At 47.8% G+C, this 17824-nt stretch overlaps 1 protein-coding gene and 1 long non-coding RNA gene across 5 annotated transcripts in view; one reads left to right on the forward strand and one right to left on the reverse strand.

The window, feature by feature from the left end:
* The window catches only part of LOC137860594 (uncharacterized), a 116289-nt gene extending 107520 nt beyond the window's left edge, over positions 1-8769 (reverse strand). For 2 of the 4 annotated variants that reach the window (XR_011099072.1, XR_011099070.1), the window contains exon 1: positions 2232-2457. This is a non-coding gene — a long non-coding RNA (uncharacterized lncRNA). Of the gene's footprint in view, positions 1-2231; positions 2459-8327 lie in introns of those variants that run through there. The other 2 variants (XR_011099071.1, XR_011099073.1) reach the window with 2 other exon arrangements.
* A 227-nt stretch (positions 8770-8996) lies between these two features.
* The window catches only part of NR5A2 (nuclear receptor subfamily 5 group A member 2), an 87260-nt gene continuing 78432 nt past the window's right edge, over positions 8997-17824 (forward strand). The window contains exon 1 of the mRNA XM_068690998.1: positions 8997-9275. Within this exon, the coding sequence (XP_068547099.1) occupies positions 9212-9275 (64 nt within the window). The 5' untranslated portion in view covers positions 8997-9211. The remainder of the gene's footprint in view (positions 9276-17824) is intronic.

Genomic DNA, 17824 nt, shown 5'->3' on the forward strand with positions numbered 1-17824 from the left:
GCTTTAGGCTGTTGTTTTAGTACTGTATATGAAGAATATTTACTGTACCCCATTTTTTATACAAAGGAAGCATTTCTAGCCACAGCAGCACTGCTATTACTGCAAGCAATACAAAGGCCTAACATGGGAAAACGCTAAACAAGCTCAACAACTGTATTTTACAAGGTGCTCGGTGTGGGTGCCAAAATAAGATTTCAAAGATACATGGGAAGCAGCAGCCAGAGGAAATATGTCCACAACAGAAGACTGCAGAGGACCAGGCAAAAAGAGAAAAATGGTATCTGAAGCCAAAAGGGAGGAAGGGAATAAGATCAGACAGTAACAGAACAAAGAAGCGAGAGATAAATACATCTGTGTTTGAAGTAACAAAACGTACTTTTATTCTTGTTGTGGAAACATTTTGAGCTACAATTCCAGTTGAATTTTTCTAGTTTCTTAAGTCTAATGATACTACAGGAGAAGTGATACAGAAATGTTTGACTTCCTTCCAGAATTCTAGTCTGCTGCAAAATTAGTGTATTCCCCAAACTTTTGAAACTTCAAAACAATGTCTCAGCTCTTTTCCATTCCCAATATTTTATACAACTAAAATGTCAGTGAGCTCCCTAAAGCAGCTCTCACCAGGGTAAGTTGGGAAAGGATTCTAGTTTATTGTGGTTTTGTTTGTTTGTTTGTTTTTTATAAAGTGATAAAGCTTGTTTGATTTCCACCGGCTGAAGCCAATGCCTCTCTTCATTTGCCTGAACACTGATATTGAGTCAGAAAACTTCCACCCCATTCCATCTCTCTTCTGTCATTCAGTGTTTGTCATTTGTCTCAGTATGCTTTGGGTAAATAATTGATCTAATGCATTTATTTATTTTAAGCTTAATGGATGTTTGCTTCAGGACTGATATTCATTGCAAATTTTTGTGCGTTTTATAGATTGTGAAACTTTGATGCCTTAATAAGGGAATTCCATACAACTTCTGAACATAAGAAATATAAGGTTGCAGGTAGAAAAAGATGACACTTCATTTACAGCAAAACAGGAATGCCAACAGTGGCATGCTAGCCTCACTAACAGATTCAGAAGTTTCCACACCGTTAATATGAAATGAAAAATCAATAATTATTGTTCAGTCATTACCTCCCATGAACTGATGTACAAGTGCCAAACATGGCAGTAAGTTAATGGTAACCCAAGTTACAGCAGTTATTTTTCAGGAACAGGCTTCAGCTGCCCATTTTACATATCCAGACCTTCTCTAACCTCTCACCCAGAGAGGTTTTCTCCCCACCTTCCAGGTGAAAGCAAGCAGCTAAAAAGGCTCACATTGCAACCAGCTGGTGCAAGCTTTTCACAAGAAGGATCTTGAGAAGGTCAGGGGGATTCTGTCCAGATGCCACAGAAGGAAAAGTGTGTGTTCTTAACTACCATTCACCATGAGCTATGAGAGCAAAAGTGGCTTTTTAATTTTACTACAAGGGAAGCAAAATTGTACATCAAAAGGCAGAATCCCAAGAGAGACCATCTGACTGCTATTTGAAAAGCCTTCACATTTCAAGTGAAAAGCACACACAAGTCCCACCAAGCTCTAATAAAGCACAATTCCATGTGTTTTGTTACAGGCAGTTATACGTGTATATGTTATATGTCCACTCCACAAAGGGATGAGGAGGGCTCCTACAAAAGATCTGTGGCAGGAAGAACAGAATGCAGAATAATGAATGCAATCACTGCTGACTTTATTCACAAGACTTATCTGACTGACATACAAAAAAAAAAAATATATATATATATATATATAGTAAAGGCCTCTCCAATATGTGAGAGAACTCCATCTGCTGCATAAAAGATCAATCCTCAGGATGAAGAATGGCTGCACTGATATGATAAAGTTGATAGATAATCTAGAAATTCAAGAAGATACATTTATCTAATATATAGCACTTGCTTCACTGACTTAAGTTCAGCCCTGAGGGCTTGTGGGGTTTTTTTTGTTTGGTTGGTTGTTTTCTCCTTCCTTTCTAAACCAGAACTCCTATTGGGCATTACAGAGAAAGAACAGGAGGGTAGACATTTCTTGCACAAACCGCTGTGTTTTTCAACTGGTGAATCTTAGATGAACTTGAGACAGTAATTTCATGGTACAAAAGCTATCAGGGAGCAACAAAGGACAGCTGCACCCTAAGCAACAGCAAACTAAGAGCCAAAGGCAGGCACAATATAGACTGGGTAGAGAACTCACCAACAGAGCACAGTCCCACAGCACAGGAGCTCGTTGAGCAGAGCAGTGGCAAGTCATCAGATCAAAGCAGAATAGAATAAGGCTAGGTCTGCAGTCAAAACAGAAAAATACAAATAACTCGGGAACAGGTCCACATCCAGCACAGCTCAGGAAAGATCCTGAGGCCCCAGGCAAGGGCTTAATGGACCTATGGCCCACGAGTGGGGGCCCAGGTGAGGCTCATCACAATCTAGGTGAGGGTCATTATAGCCTACTAGTGCACTCCAGGCTCTGACAAAATCTTCTTTTTAATCGTCCTTCCACTATTATGCTACTATTTTTTTCCTACTGTGTATATATGTATATATATTTGTTTGTAATACAGTATTTTTCAGAGGTCATGATCAGGTCTCCAACTTATTGTGCACACTGTTGTCTGCACCACAGGAAAATACTTCAGTCTAGACGGAGGATATGCAATGGTGACTAAAGGAAAGCATGAACAGTGGTAGCATGAGATTAATGTGAATTTACAGTTATTAAGGGTGTGGTAGAAGTACCAAGAAGCCCCGGTTTAAGAGGAAGAATTTGGTCTGAGCATTGTGCAATCAGAGTGACTGAAGAGATTTACACGTATCGTGGCAGCTGCACTAATGGCCTGAGTTAGAGCTGCTCCCTGAAAGGCAGGGCTCCTCAGAAATCCCACCTGCTCCTGTTCTCCCCAGAAATGTAGACACCTACATTCCAGAGTCATTTGCATTTTGTATTGTCATCTAAGTTTCTACAACAAAATAAAATAATGTCTAACAAACTCTGGGCACCTTCTATAAAAAGATATAAAAGTATGAATTAATACGTTATACTAATCTATTCTTCAAGTAATTGCACTAGGCAGACTATGTCCTTGAAGGAATGAAGTATTTCTCAGATCCTAAGTCTATTTGTTATGTTTTTTAGGAACCGCTGTATTTATCAAAGTGGTACCTAGATGACTTGGAAGACAATGAAAAAGCTGTGTTTCTGCAGTGCTATATATGCTTGTGAAATATATCTGCTGGATGGAATAGATAGGGTATTTTACTATGAAGCTTACATCTAAAGTAGTTACTGGTGCTCACATTTCAGCATATGCCTCCAGAAAACAACTACCTTAAATTTTCAATTGTCAAGAGAAAGACTAGTGTGCTGTTTAATTATTAGTGCCATAAACCAGAGCAATATTTACCTGGCTATAACAGGGCTTAGGAAAATCCACTTATCTCTCTTGCCAGGTGCTACATTTCTCATAGTTATTAATAAAATGATCAGAAATCGTTACTTCTCAATGGCCTTTGCCCCAGTTTGTTTCTCCTGTCCAGCATACTTCACAATGAAAGTCAACTTTGAAAATGGAACAACTTCTGCACTTGCTTGTTGGGAAGATAGAAAGAAGTGAGAGCTCTCATCTGCACCCGATCCACACCATCATGCCAGCACCAAGCCCTGATTCCTCCTCCCTCCAGAGCGAGGCTGGCCCATCCAGCGTGTGTTAGCATCAGCCCCCAGACATCCTCCAGCTCCTGGTTTTGGCAGGAGACCACCCTCTGCTTAGGCACAAAATGCCACTGACCAGCTTGCTTTTGTTGTCTTTCACTTTCCATTTGCATTCAGCTCAGGCGTACTCCACGGCCCCAAGCAATCCAGCCAGTGTGAGGTGTAGCACACGTGCAGCTCCCTTCAGAGGTAGAAACTGGTGAGATGCATCAGAGCATTCAGGGTCTCTCGGGATGTAGTCACCTGAAGCAAGACTTAAAACTCCCATCCTGCCTCAAGTGAAGATGTTGGGGGTTGTTTTTTTCTGGGGGGGGTGGGGAGGTGGGTTTTGTTTGTTTGTTTGTTTGTTTGTTTGGGGGAAGGGAACTGTGTCATCCCCACGCATATGTACATTATCTTGAAAAAAACAGAGAATTTAGCTACCAAATTCAAAAGGTTTTAAGTACCACTTGACATCCAGTTTAAGACTTTTCCTCCTCTCCTCCTTCCAAAATAACGTATTCCTGATATGTTATTAATAATGCTCTAAAGACAAACTGCGTTCTGCTCCTGATTGCTGTGATGGATGTGTTCACAACACCTGTTACTGGTCAGTACATGGAAGTCATTTCCCCCTGCCTGTTTCACAGAAATCTGTTCTTTTCTCACAAAGTCAAATACTCTGCTCCTATTTCTAGTAAATATCTCCTAGATAAGCTTTGAAAAGGTTCTGTAACTAATTAATATATTTTTTCTTTGTATGCCAATAAGTTAGATTACTGAAGAAAAGAAGGTGGGCAAAAAATTAAAATTGAAGCTACTTAGATAGACTGGCAGACAGACAGACAGATAAAACTTGTCTGGATAGCTCTTCTCACACTAAGTAAAAGTTTGATTTTCTCTGATGCAGAGAGCCAGCACTAAATCTGTGCCCCACTGAAACACTAGTCATTCAGTTAAGGCCAAAGGAGGACTGCTGTGACCCACAAATGTATGGTTCCTTCTGCACAGAACAGAGTTTTCTTCCCAAGCACTCCTGAAGGCTTCTGGATTGCTCATTTGCACTAAGAAAGTACTTTAAAATGTCTGCATTTACCTCCTACTCTGGATATTATTTTATTAGCAGAAATATTCCCTGAAATAACTTACTGTAAGTAATTAGCAAGGAAAAATCAGAGGAAGTAATTTTATAATTTCTACAGTTTATTATTCTTCTCTAAATACGGTTTCTACTGCTTTGTGTTCATCCAAGCAGAGAACAGAAGCATATAAGAGACTAAAACATTCAAAGAGATTGATGTAATCAAGGAAAACCCACAAAGAACTTACCATGCTTCTGTTCACCAGAGTTGAATTTGAATATGCTGAAAATCACGCATAAGGTGTAGCACATACCAAAATGTATTTTAATGCCATTCCATTCTGTTATTGAGGTGATAAGCATAAAAGCATTTATATAGAGAGAATAGTATAAGAAATATACTATATTTATATACTACATATAAGAAATGTATATTTATAGTATAGTATAGGAAAAGAAGCAAGACATTGAATAGTGTAGTCATACCATACGACCAAAGAGTAACTGAGAATCAGTTGGTGGAAATGATTTAATAAATGAGAACTTTTACATTTCAGTACTATCATTACTTCACTGAAAACCCCAGAAGGTGAAGAACAACAGATAGATCAGATTCTCTTAATTTCTTTTACGAAACTACTGGGGAAAAGGCATAAGACTATTTTCAATGCCACAGTTTTGCACATGTAAAATAAAATTCATGAAGGTGAAGAAAATACACTGAAGCATCCAAAATAATTTGGAATGTGATGGATGAGGAAGACTATCAGAATGACTGAAAAGAAGAAAAGTTTTTGAAGAACAATAGAATAGAGTTTGTAAATCCCTTTCCACCTAACCAAAGCTCCAGCTGAAACCAACTGGCCTACTCTCAGGAGCAGATAATGGCTGGGGCCTGTAGGCGCCGCGCCAGGGTCAATGCCACGTTTTCCCTGGACTGTCACAAGGATCCTGTCCCTCGTTTGATGTGTGCTGTGCTGAAAGTTTAGCTTTGCTGAAAAGTACTGATAATAAAGTTGACAATACTTTGAGGTGCCATAGAAAGGCAAAGAGGAACATACTGGATTCAGAAAAGCTACATCCAAAATGCCAAGGAAAACTGACAGGCCTCACCAAACTGACACCAACATGGACAAGCCAGGGATTAACGCTCTTTGAAAAGGTCTCTGTTCATTTGTCAAACCACTTCCAGAGCTTGTTTCTCACCATCCTCACATGCCCAGATTAAATGCTATTTATGAAAATGTACATGAGAGGAGAAATTCCCTCTAATTCCATTTTTGTTGTAAATGGTTGCAAAACAATTTGATGTGCAAGAGTCAAAGGAGGGATTGTTGCCAAGCTTTTGAAATCAGGTACATTTTCTTTGAGGGACATTTGTCTGAGGGACAAACAAGGGACAATTTCGTCATACAAGAACTGGAAAAAAAAAAAAAAAAAAGACAGTAAATGGTTTTCAATTACCTATCTTCATTAAAAAAAACAGAGACAGGAAAGCACATGTGAAATAATAACACTACCTTCCAAAAGCCTTGTTTCGTCCTTTCCAGATGAAAATAAAAATAGAATAGAATAATTAAAAGTAAGTAATTAAAATGAAATAATTAAAACTAAATACCTGAAAAACATAGATATAAAATGAGTTCATGATGTTGCAGCCCCAGTTAGGAAAAGCTGATCCCAGTAAGACCAGTGGCTTTCTACCAGAGACTTCCACGTGAAAAGGCTACAGTTCTCAATTACTGAGCAAGCAAAGTATTCAGCCATAAGCACGAGTACTTTATTTCAGTGCAACAAAAATGCCTCATTACACACATCCTTTTTCAGCTGGAGCCCAAACATATCACTGCTAAATATACAGAGGTGCTGGATCAGGAGCTGATACAGATTGTCCTGGAGTTTTCCTATGAGTTTATTTTCCACCACTGGACTAGGTACACAGAGAGGCAAAGAAAGTCTGCCTGGTTGTGCACCTGGCATACACATTCTTCTGTCCATGGAGACAAAGTATCAGAAAGGAAAAAAGGAACGTTTTTAAGTGACCCTGACATTTGATACTGATGCAAGAAAGGAAAGGAATGACAGAATTTGAAGCCAAAAGCATGAAGTTTCTTTATATTTCCTATGATTTAGTATCTCTCTCCCCCACAAACGGCAGATTCCTTTATAGAAGCCCTTGTACATGGGCCAGCAGTGCTCCAGCAATGTCTCCGATGCCACAGTAGAAAGTTTCTAGCCTCAGTATCACTTGCAGCGCTGCCTTCCTATTTTATCTCCCATCCTGAAAGACACGTGGTTTTGGTTGTTTGTTTGTTTCTGATGGAATAAATCATTGTTCGTGTTTTTTATGAATAGGATTTAAAACCTATTTGATGATCAAATGAAATAGAATAGACAGAGAGACAAATTCCTTGGGTTTGTATCAAAGCTGTTGTAAAAGCTGGCTTCCAGCTTTCAGTCAATCTAATTAGATAAAATTATCAGTGACCCTGAAAAAACACTCATAGTATCTGTTTCACCTGATTTGCAATTTATTTTTTCCTGTAATAAATAGGAAGATACACGAGCATTGCATGCTTCTGCTTTTAAAGCATTTCATAAACATTACAAGTCAATAATTCACAGCATTGTTGAGAGGCAGGTGGGTACAGTTTGCTCACTTTACAACTGTAAAAAGGAGGAAGAGAAACCTGACTTCTGGAAGTTTTTGGTGCATAGGTCTGAATGATTTCACTTGCTTCATGTACCATAAACAGTGAATATTTATGACTGGCACTCATTTGAGTGAGCAAGTAAGTGTGTGAGTAGTACATTCTGGCATGGTAAATAAACCATATGAAACTCAGGTGCAGTTGTTCAGTAAGAATTTGGAAAATGAGGCCTTCCCTCCACAGCCTGCCAACCTCACCGGGGGGCTGTAGAGAAGGCCAGCACTGCACAGACAGACTGCTGGTACTTCAGGGCTCCAGGCCATAATGCCCAAGCTCTGGGGTTTGCCACTTCAACCCCGTTATGAGGCCTGCTCAGGCCTGACTGGGAGAAGCCTGAGAGGGTGCTCAGTGTGAGCCCTCAGTAACCCACCTGCCACTTTATCATCAGAGTGTAACCATCGCGAGAAAGCATATGAAAGAGCATATGCTGCTTTACAGCCCTCCACAAGTTTCAAGAGAAAAACCCCTGCAGACTTCAAGAGGCTTCAGATCCAGCCCACGGTGGGATAACTTCTCTCTTTTTCAAGACACCTGAAATATCCGATATCGTCTGAGCACTCAGGCACACGCCTGCTCTCAGGAAGCGCCCACAGACTGCAGACTCCAGGCTGCAGCGACCGCTGCGGGCACCGCGATGTGCCCAAGAGGGGCCCCGTGGCCGCAGGGATCCCCGGAGGGTTGGGGTGCCCCCACAGATCCCCTTCCCCTGTGGCCCGGCATGCCCGCAGCCGAGCTGAGAACCCAGCGCAGCCGCTCGCCGCTCGCAGAGCAGCCCTGGGCAGCCCTCTGACGTGCTGGGAGTGCGCTTCGTACCTCAGCAGCCTCAGAGGTGAGCACAGTGCTGTCTGCGTATCTTAATCCTGGGGTCTCGGTGTTTAGCCATGCCGTAAAGCTCCTGCTTCGCTGAGAGAACAGCGCACGCCTTCAGCTGAACGGCCACAACCTGGGGCTTGTCCCCAGACCGAGGCTGGGGGCAATAAAGTGATTGTGTCTGACAAAGCCGCCAGCAGAGGCTCGCGCCTGCTGTCAGTCAGGGCGCTGAATCCCAGGCACATTCTCAAGCCTCCTTTAAGGAATTAATGCTTGCTTGCTTTGCCATCCATAGAGTGTTTACAGAAGCCAAACCGACCGTGCTTGCTGTCCACTGTGCAAAGAGGTGATGACATCAGGAAGACGGGTCACAAGTCTGAGTTTATAGTCATTACACTTACATTGGTATGGCTTTTCATCCACTCAGTATGATCTTATGACCCTACAACTTTACAACCTTCCACTCTCTGGGCTTCATAGCACCTCTCCATTCCAGGTTAATCATTTCTCTGCCATTATCTGCCAAGAGTTCTTATCTCTTTTGCTGTCACTTTATAACAGGGTCCTCTTATCAAGCTGTACAAAATCACGTGACGGGGCCAAACCTATCACAAGTTCCAATTCTTCTGATTAGAGACTATCATGAAATGGGATACATGGTTTACAGCAGGTCACTAATGCTGGAAAAAGTACAGAGTCCACCGAAAGACACGCTTGTTACTTTCTGAATTCTTGGATAATTTTTTTGTTGTTGTTCATCACGCCGACTTTCACTGAAGGTTATTATAGCCTGGGTCTCAAGGCCAGAAAAGTTTACAGGCTGCACCTCTTCCGTACTCAATGCTGTACACCTTGCACCCAAGGGTACCGTATATTTACACTTAATAATGTCTTCTAGTTCTCACACGGCCATCATACAGGAATCTATAAAACATGGACTTACATCAGTCGGTAAGTAACAGTTTTCTGTTTTGATGACTCTGCGTACGTATATTAAACTTGAGGCTGCCCAAACTGAAAAAGAAATCATTATGATTGGGCAAGGAAACAAAACCGACTAATTTACACGTGGTTTTAGGCTAATGAGAACTTTATGATGCAATGTAAAAACGTAAGAAAGCAGCTGATGACTGGGTGATTGATTTTTTTCTCAAAGATGTGATTATCAAATATATCGTTGGATAATGGGTAGCATTTTTAATATATTACAATTGCCAATAACTATGAAATCATGCGTGTGTGTAAACATTCGTGAAAAGCACAAATTTATCAACAGATTTAAACTGCTCCTGTCCTGACTGTTCTTGTTGAATAAAACCTCAGGAATGCTTTCATGCTTTTTTCTGTAAGCAATACAGATGTTAAATGCAGATGCCTTTTAATATCTAAACCCGCAGGTATATATTCATGCAGTGGGGGTGGGCTGAATAGTGAAAGCTGGTTAATACTTTAGTGCAGAGAAGAAGCCAATGCTTTCAGCAGCACATGGAAGGGCACCCGCTCTCCGTTGGGAAAGCAGGCGGGCGCGGGTTGCTCCGGTTGCCGGCACGAGGAGCGTTGCACCCTGGGCTGCCAGGGCTGCAGCGGCTGCAGCTGAGCCCCAGCAGCGCTGGAGGTGGCGTGCCAAAGGAGACTGCTCCTGCACGGAGCAGCGGGCTCCTCAGCCTGTACAAGCCCGCCCAGCCACGCTGCAGGTCCCACCGCCCGTGGTTTTGCAAGGCTGTGCCTGGCACAGTGGTTTATGGCAAGGATGAAAGAAGGGAGCTTTGGCCCGGGTGTGGGCACCTGGGCTCGCTCTCCTCCTCTTACCCCCGTAGTGCGTCATTGCATGCAGGCGAGGCACTTGCCCTGATGCTGGGTGTGATATGGGCACCTCGCCATCAAGGGAGGCTCTGGGGCTGTGGGGATGGAGGGTGCAGCAACAGCTGCAGGAAATAGCCTCAAAGCTAGCTGGAACCAGGTCTTGATCTCCTGGGTGGAGCTGCTGCTTATCCCAAGGAAGGGGAGGGTGTCTGTGGAAGGGCTCCCACCTGGGACCTGGCTGTGTCCCAGACAGCCAGACCCCAGGACCTCCCTTCTCATTCCCTCCTCCTGCCCCACACCTCCTGCACAAGGATCATGCCCAACACCACAGCGAGCTTTGCTGTGCTGCGAGTGAATGGCAGGAGAATAACACCCCATGGACTGCACCACCAGGCCCACAGCCACCCGCCCTCTGGCTGGCAGTGTGCTGGGGTGGGATCCCGGTGCCTCTCCTCGTAGGGAGCCACATGGTCCCACTGGCAGTGCCCTCAGGTATCCCATCCACAACACCTGGAGAGGGGAAAATAGGACACTCCTCTCCATCATATTTGACCAGCTAAATGTCATCTTCATAGTCTCCAAAAGACCGGCAGGCCTGGGTTCTCTAAACCATGTGGATGTGAGGGACAGATTGGTAGAAGACACAAATTATCAGAGCACTGTTGTCATCATACCTCCAAAACACACTCACACGTGTGCTGTATTGCAGAAATACCAGATCAGGTTCATTAAGCGTGGCTCAAGAAAAGCAGGTCTAAATCCTGTGAAACTCTGGAATTGTGTGTCCTGGGCCTGGGGAGGGTTCTGCTCGTGTGTGTCACCGCACAGCCAGAGGTCATGGTGGCATCCCTGAAATCACCCAACTCAGCATGTGTAACCTGGCCACCACGTACTGCTCAGGGTTAAATGTGACCGGCACCACTCTGTGGGCTTCTGCTTGAGGGTAGGGGGAACAGGTAGGAAGGAGCTGGATCCTACTCTTATTTGCTCTTAGAGAGTAAGAAGAAGCTGTCCTCCCAGGGTGTAAGCACAACCTGCACCAGGGCCAGGTGTTCTTAAGGGTAAATCCCACCTCAGGCTTTCACTTTTGCCCAGTCCTTCCCAACTCCTCCCTTGTTTTTTCCCCTCCAAGCTGAGGCAGCTCAGGAGGGGCCCTGGCAAGACCTCCATGGCCCCAGCCCCTTGTGCCCAGGCTGGAAGGTGCCTTGGCGGGGGCACTCGCAACACCAGCGTGGGGCCAGGGGGTGCACCCAGCTGGCATGGCTTGGTGTGCAGTATGAATGAGTGAATGAATTAATCCAGCCCCTGTGAATGCAAACAGGGCTCCTCCACTGAGTAAAACGGGGCTGAAGCTGCCCCTCAGAGAGCAAACACAGCCAGCCCGGAGCTGGAGTGTGAGTGGGCACTAAGCTTTGCCCACACTTGCTTGTAGATTTAGGGTCAAATAGCCAAAAAGGCATCTGGAATCCACACTATCTTAGCAGTACATCCTATCTGCCAGATGTTGATCATCATAGGGACTTCTGAAAATGTTGATGGAAGTGCCATGGTTTTTTCCACTACCAGTTTCCTAGGCAATACAAAGCTACTCGGCTAGTTTTATTTCTCCTCTAATCAGCCTGCTCTTTCAGTGGCTTTAGGGATACTATGCAACTTTTATAAGCACTAGCTATGATTATTTAACAGAAATAACTGTTTTGTTAACTTGAAAAATAAAATAGTTATAGAGCAGGAAAAATAATCTACTTGCAGTTTCTTACTGTGAGGCTTTTCATCTTGTATAATACTTACTGCCATCTTAATTTTAATGTATGTCCTCAGGCAGTTTACAGTATTATGATATAATTAATGCTCTTGAGTTTGGCAAGGTTTATTTTTCTGTATTATTATTACTAGAGTGCATATATAATGCAGTTTCTTATGACTAACAAAGACAGCAAAGATTTCCTTTAAAAGTTTGGATGAGGATTTTGGCCAGCAATGGTGTGGGCAAAGCTTCCCCAGGAGTGATCGGTTTGGGGCTGCCATGTGAGGGCTGTAAGACCCAGGTCACAGGCAGTTTATGACAGGGACATTTTGATGCTAGTTTTGACTTTTAGGCAATTTTCTTCTCCTTAAATACTTCTCCCGTTGTTATACTGCAAACGAGCGATTTACAGAATTGGCAGTATTTACACCCAATTTTTTCCAGTTAGTCTAAATACCCAAATGCATGAGGCATAATATCAAGGATGATGCCTGTGGTCTCCAGAGGAAAACCTCCAATGCTGCCAAAACGCCTCCAGCCACTCGTCCGCGCGGGTAATTTAAAGGTCAGCTCTCAGGCTGCCTTTATATAGGGTGAAAGGGAAGAATTATCTGCAGCAAGAGTTGTGCTCGGCTGCAGTGTGGAGAAAAACATTACGGCTTCCCATGCCACGTGATTATTAATGCACGGAGTTTACTCATATACTATCTGAGTACATGATAGATATTGCATAGTTAATGTATGCAGCATTAGATATTAATATATATTAATAGATTCTTATACATACTGAACAGACATGCTTATGTGCACAATCCTTATCAAGATTCTCAGTATAAACTATGCTATTTTATCTTTCCATGGTTTGTTTCATGGTTATACACTCATGAGTGGAGAAATCGTGTGATATATATATATGAGCTGAGATACGTTGTGTGATACATATATATACGAGCTGAGATATGTTCATGATGAAGATCAGCCACTAAATTACTTTTTTTTAAATAAAGTTTTCCAAGTTTCAAACCACAATTAATATTTGTGAGAGCGGGGGAAGAAGCAGCCCTAAACATTTTTATTTTTTTTTTTCCATCGGCAGATCAAGGTCAGTTGCCTGAGAAAAAAAAAAAAAAAAAAAAAAAAAAAAAAAATTCATTTTTAAGCCTGCCTGCGCAGGACAGAAATCAATTCTCTCTCCAGGCAGCGGCTGGTGGGGACGCAGCGCAGCGCAGGGGCCGCTCGGGAGGGCAGCGCTGCTCCTCCACCGCCCCGCACCGCGGCTGCGGCTCGGCTCCGGGCGGGTGGGACCCGGCGTGGGTCCCCTGCGAGGTTTTCCCCTCAGCACCGCCAGCGGCAACAGGTCCAGGCAGCGCTGCGCTAGGACGCGCGTTGCCTACGGTGGCAGGCGTGCGGTGGTCGTTAAAAAAAAGGGAAAACCCGGCAGGCTGCGAATCCCGGGGTGCTTCCTGCCTAAAGGCCGCCGCGTGGCGAAGGCTGCCGGGGCTGCCGGCCCGGGGAAGCCTCCGGCCTCCCTCCGCTGCCCCCCGGCCCCGGGGCAGGCTCCGGGCAGGAGCACGCAGCGGGGCAGCGGCGGCAGGACGCGGGGAGGGCTCACGCCACCTTCCACCACCTCGGCGGTGACTCACTGAGCAATAAAAGCAGGGCAATCACGGAGATGCTTTACCACCCACTTGGCCCGACACGCTCCTCGCTCTGGAGTATCCCCGAGCTTTGCATCACCCCTCGGTGCCAGGTGTTTATAAGGCAGCGGCGCATTCCAGCGTGCGGCGGTAAGCTCGGCCGGGCTTTAAAAATAGCTGCTCAGTCAATAATTGACTGTTTGGAAATGTTCTCTGCTCCGGACCAGGGAGGATCGACTTCTCCGTAAGGCAGCAGAGAATGATTCGCAGCAGAAAAAATTGCAACAGGCTTTGGAAAGTGATCCTCTGTGGTGTGCGTTTTACTACAGAAAGTATTTCAGCCCGAAGCACCCACTCCGTTTCGCTGACAGCGGATCAAAAACATTGCAGAAAAATAAAGTATGTTTTTGTGGGTTGTTTTTTCCAGTTCTCTAGAAGGGACAGATTATTTTCTAAAGCCTGAGTCGGAGGCACTAACAACCTCCACCCAAATGAATCCCTAGGAATTAAACACAACATTTCCTCGGCAAAGTCAGGAGAAGAGCCCGTTGGCTATGCGATTTGGAAAGGTTCAGGGAACCCTCCCCTTTGTAGCACAGGGGTGATCTGTTTGTGACAAGGAAGCAAGGGAGGGGTGAAGACACGGGGAGAGAGGAAGAGAAGAGAAGAGAAGAGAAGAGAAGAGAAGAGAAGAGAAGAGAAGAGAAGAGAAGAGAAGAGAAGAGAAGAGAAGAGAAGAGAAGAGAAGAGAAGAGAAGAGAAGAGAAGAGAAGAGAAGAGAAGAGAAGAGAAGAGAAGAGAAGAGAAGAGAAGAGAAGAGAAGAGAAGAGAAGAGAAGAGAAGAGAAGGAAAAAGAGGAAAAGAGAAAAAAGAAAAGAAAGAAAAGAAAAGAAAAGAAAAGAAAAGAAAAGAAAAGAAAAGAAAAGAAAAGAAAAGAAAAGAAAAGAAAAGAAAAGAAAAAAGAAAAGAAAAGAAAAGCTTGTGATAAATGCATATTCCCTGGTACAAACAGTCTCGTAAAGTTGTGCGGGGGGGTGTGTGAGATGCTGCCGCACACGCATTACAAACGCCGCAGCTGCAGAGGGCTCCTGCGCACGCCGCCCGCTGTCCCCCGCTGCCTGCTCCGGGGCATTTCCCCGGGGCTGGGGCGGTGTTTGGGGCGGTGTGTGGGGCCGTGTGTGGGGCGGGCGGTGTGCCGGGACAGGTTGGCTGAAGCCACTGGTTTCAGGGAGCGATTGCGCAGCTTGACTCTGGGGCTGCACATGTGAGCGCTCAGTGGGAGAGGACGGGGGAGAGGATGCGGATTTCTCTCCTTAAAGACTTCCCTGTGAGTCTTGTTGATTGGCGTCGCATTTAGACTTCCCAGCAGAAACTTTCCAGTCTTTCATTAATTTCTCTCATTTGTTTCTGCGAAGTTTGTCTTGAACACTCCCGCCAAAAAAGCTCTCGCTGGAGTTTGCTTGCTGGGAAGGTAAATGAAACCTTCGGGGCACTTCCCTGCGCGGAGGTAGAAGGGAGCGTGCTGTTTGGTGCTCCTCGAGCAGATCCTCAGAGATGGAAATGTCCCCGCTTAGGGGAAAAATTGCCCGGGTTCTGTGGCCTCTTTGAAGCTGTAAGAAATGGGAGCCTGCCTTCAAATAGCATCACACAGAACCCTCCGCCTTGAAAACAGAGAGGTGGAAGAAGCTTCAGATTATTTAAAATTAGACGGCGTTTTTTTAATGTAAATGTACATACATTTAAATAGGGAAGTATAAAATATTCCAGGTCTTGATCCTTGTACTAATCAAGGCTGCTGGAGGCTCCCCGAGCCATCATCTTTTATAATTATAATTACACGCGTCAATCAAGACCTTCAGGCAAAGTCAGAACAAGGCAGGCAAACTCAGGAGAGAAATCACATTTAAAAAAAAAAAAAAAAAAAGTTTGGAGAACTTAGTAAGGAATGGAGAAGAGATTAGAAGAAAGGGTAATTAAGGTTGCTCAAGGCAATCGTGAGAGCTGGAACTCCATGTTAAATTAAATGTAGCCACAAGGGACCAGGTATCATTTATAATGTGTACTGCCCTAAACTGTTACTTCGGAGAAACGTGGATGTGTAATAACCACTCCAAAGTATTTTCATCTATGGCGATAGCTCGCGGAGCAGCTTTGCGATGTACACTTTGAACGGGCTCCAAAGCCTTCCCGGAGGAATGACACTGAGCCCACGGGGGGGAGCGAAGCGCTCGGGGACGGGGGCTAGGGCCGGACCCGAGGGGGTGGCCGGGGAGAGCCCCTCCGCCGGGGCACAGGCGGCCGTCCCGTCCCGTCCCGTCCCACCCCGGCGGCTCCCTCCTGCCCTGTCCGGGCTCGGGGTTTTCTTCTCCCCCGGCTTTCTCCCGAAACGCGGGTGCCGTTCCCGGAGCAGAAGTCCCGGGGCGCCTCCCCGCAGCGGGGCCGGCAGGGAAAGCAGCACCTGGTTCCCCGACGGCGCCCCACCGCTGCGCGGCACCCAGGCGTGCCGAGGCCTGCCGGCGAGCCCGCGGGGCCGTGCTCCGACGGCTGCTCTCCCGTGGGGACCCTCAGCCCTCCGGGCTGCCGGGAGCGGGCGCGGGCGGTGCGGTGAGAGCGGGGGTCGCAGCCCGCACAGCCAGGGCCCAGGCGGGGGCTCAGCCCCACCTGTTTCGGCCCGGAGGCGCGGGCATCCCCGCTCTCCCTGCGGGCGGCTTGCGGCCTCAGCCTTCAGCCGGCCGGGCCCGCAGCTCGCCACGTCCCCCCGCTAAAACTCGTTGGAGGCGAACCGCTAGGATGTGAAATTGTAAGCGGAGGAACAGCCTGGGTACAGAGCGAGGCTGCCCGGCACCGAGGGGAACGGGAGAAGGGAAGGAGCCCGAGAGGTCCCAGCCTCTCTGCGCGTTGGGTCCGTCCCCGAACTGCCAAACCCTGCGCGGAGAGGGAAAGGAATGAGAGAAAATCGATTTCAGCGCTGCCGGGGCAGGGCTGGCTCGGGATGTGCGCTGCTTTAGACGAAGAGCTCTTCTCCCGCTCGGTGGCTGCGGGAGGTTCAAAGCGTGAGGACCGCGGCGCGCCCGGGCCCGTGGCCGCAGGTGGCCGGTCCCCCCCCGCGCCCCATCTTTCGATCGCCCCCGGCGCTCAGCAAGTCCGCACCGGGGGCAGCTTTTACCCAATCCGCCCCAATCGATAGGAAACGAGGCACCCGCGCTGCGGGCAGTGCCGCGCCTCGCCTTGGGTCGGAAGCACCTCTCACCGCCAAAGGGTTTCACCTCGGAGCGCGCACAACGGCGCTGAGCGCACGGAAGCAGCGCGGGCGGCAGAAGGGGCAGGAGCCGCTCAGCCCGCCCCGGTGGGCCCCGGCGGGGGTGGGCGGGGGGTCCGGCCGGGGTCACCGGGCAGCCCGGACCCCCGGCCCCCGCCGTGCCGCGGGGCCCCCCGGATCTCACCGCCCAGGCACGAAACGAGCGGTTCGGGACAGCTCTGCAGGCAGTGCCGGCCGGGGAAGGGAGGCACGGCTCCGCCAGGGCACTGGCTTTTGCGCAAACGGTGCAGCGGCACGTTTCGCAAGAAGTTTTAGGGAAGGGAGCCCCGAAAAGCCAGACTAGGTAGGGTGAGCTCAAGCGCGGCTCCTGCCCGCTTATTCCAGGTTCCCGCTGCCCCCCGCCCGCAGGGAAGGCGAGCGCCGGGGGTCCCGCAGCCGCCGCCGGCCCCAGGGGACTGCCGAGGGGCTGCCCGGGGCAGGGAGGCGCAGCCGGGCTGGTGCCCGGGGGGGCTCCGCTGGGGCTGGGGGGGGGGGTGACCGCAGCCCCGGCCCCCGACCCAACCAGCAGGCGGGGGGCGACTGGGTTCTGCTCGTGTGTGTGTGTGTGTGTGTGTGTGTGTGTGTGTGTGTGCGCGTGTGAGGGTGTTGCTCATCGCGGCCCTGCCTTCCTGGCTGCGAGGGCGGTGTCAGTGCCCCCCTCCGCCGGAGCCCCCCGCGCCCCGCAGCCCCCGGGCTCCGGGAGCGCCTCCCCGCGGGCCAGGGGCTGGAGGTCCTGACTCGGCACCTCCGCACTTGTGGCGGGGGAAAAGGGGGGGGGGGGGAAGAAGGAGGAGGAGGAGGAGGGAGGAAGGGAGGAGGGGGACGGGGGTGGGAACCCTGTCCAGCAGCACCAGCGGCGGCAGAGCGCTCCCGTGCACTGTGCCGCTCCGCATGGATCGGGGCGCCGGGCTGCCGCCGCGCTGAGCCCCGGGCGGAGCCGCTGCGGGCTCCCGGGGTCGCCCCTTCCTCTCCTGCGCCCCCCGACCTTCCTCCTCCTCCTCCTCTCCTCTCCGCC

This window comes from Anas acuta, chromosome 8, assembly GCF_963932015.1.
Source record: "Anas acuta chromosome 8, bAnaAcu1.1, whole genome shotgun sequence".
NCBI classification, from domain to species: Eukaryota; Metazoa; Chordata; class Aves; order Anseriformes; family Anatidae; genus Anas; species Anas acuta.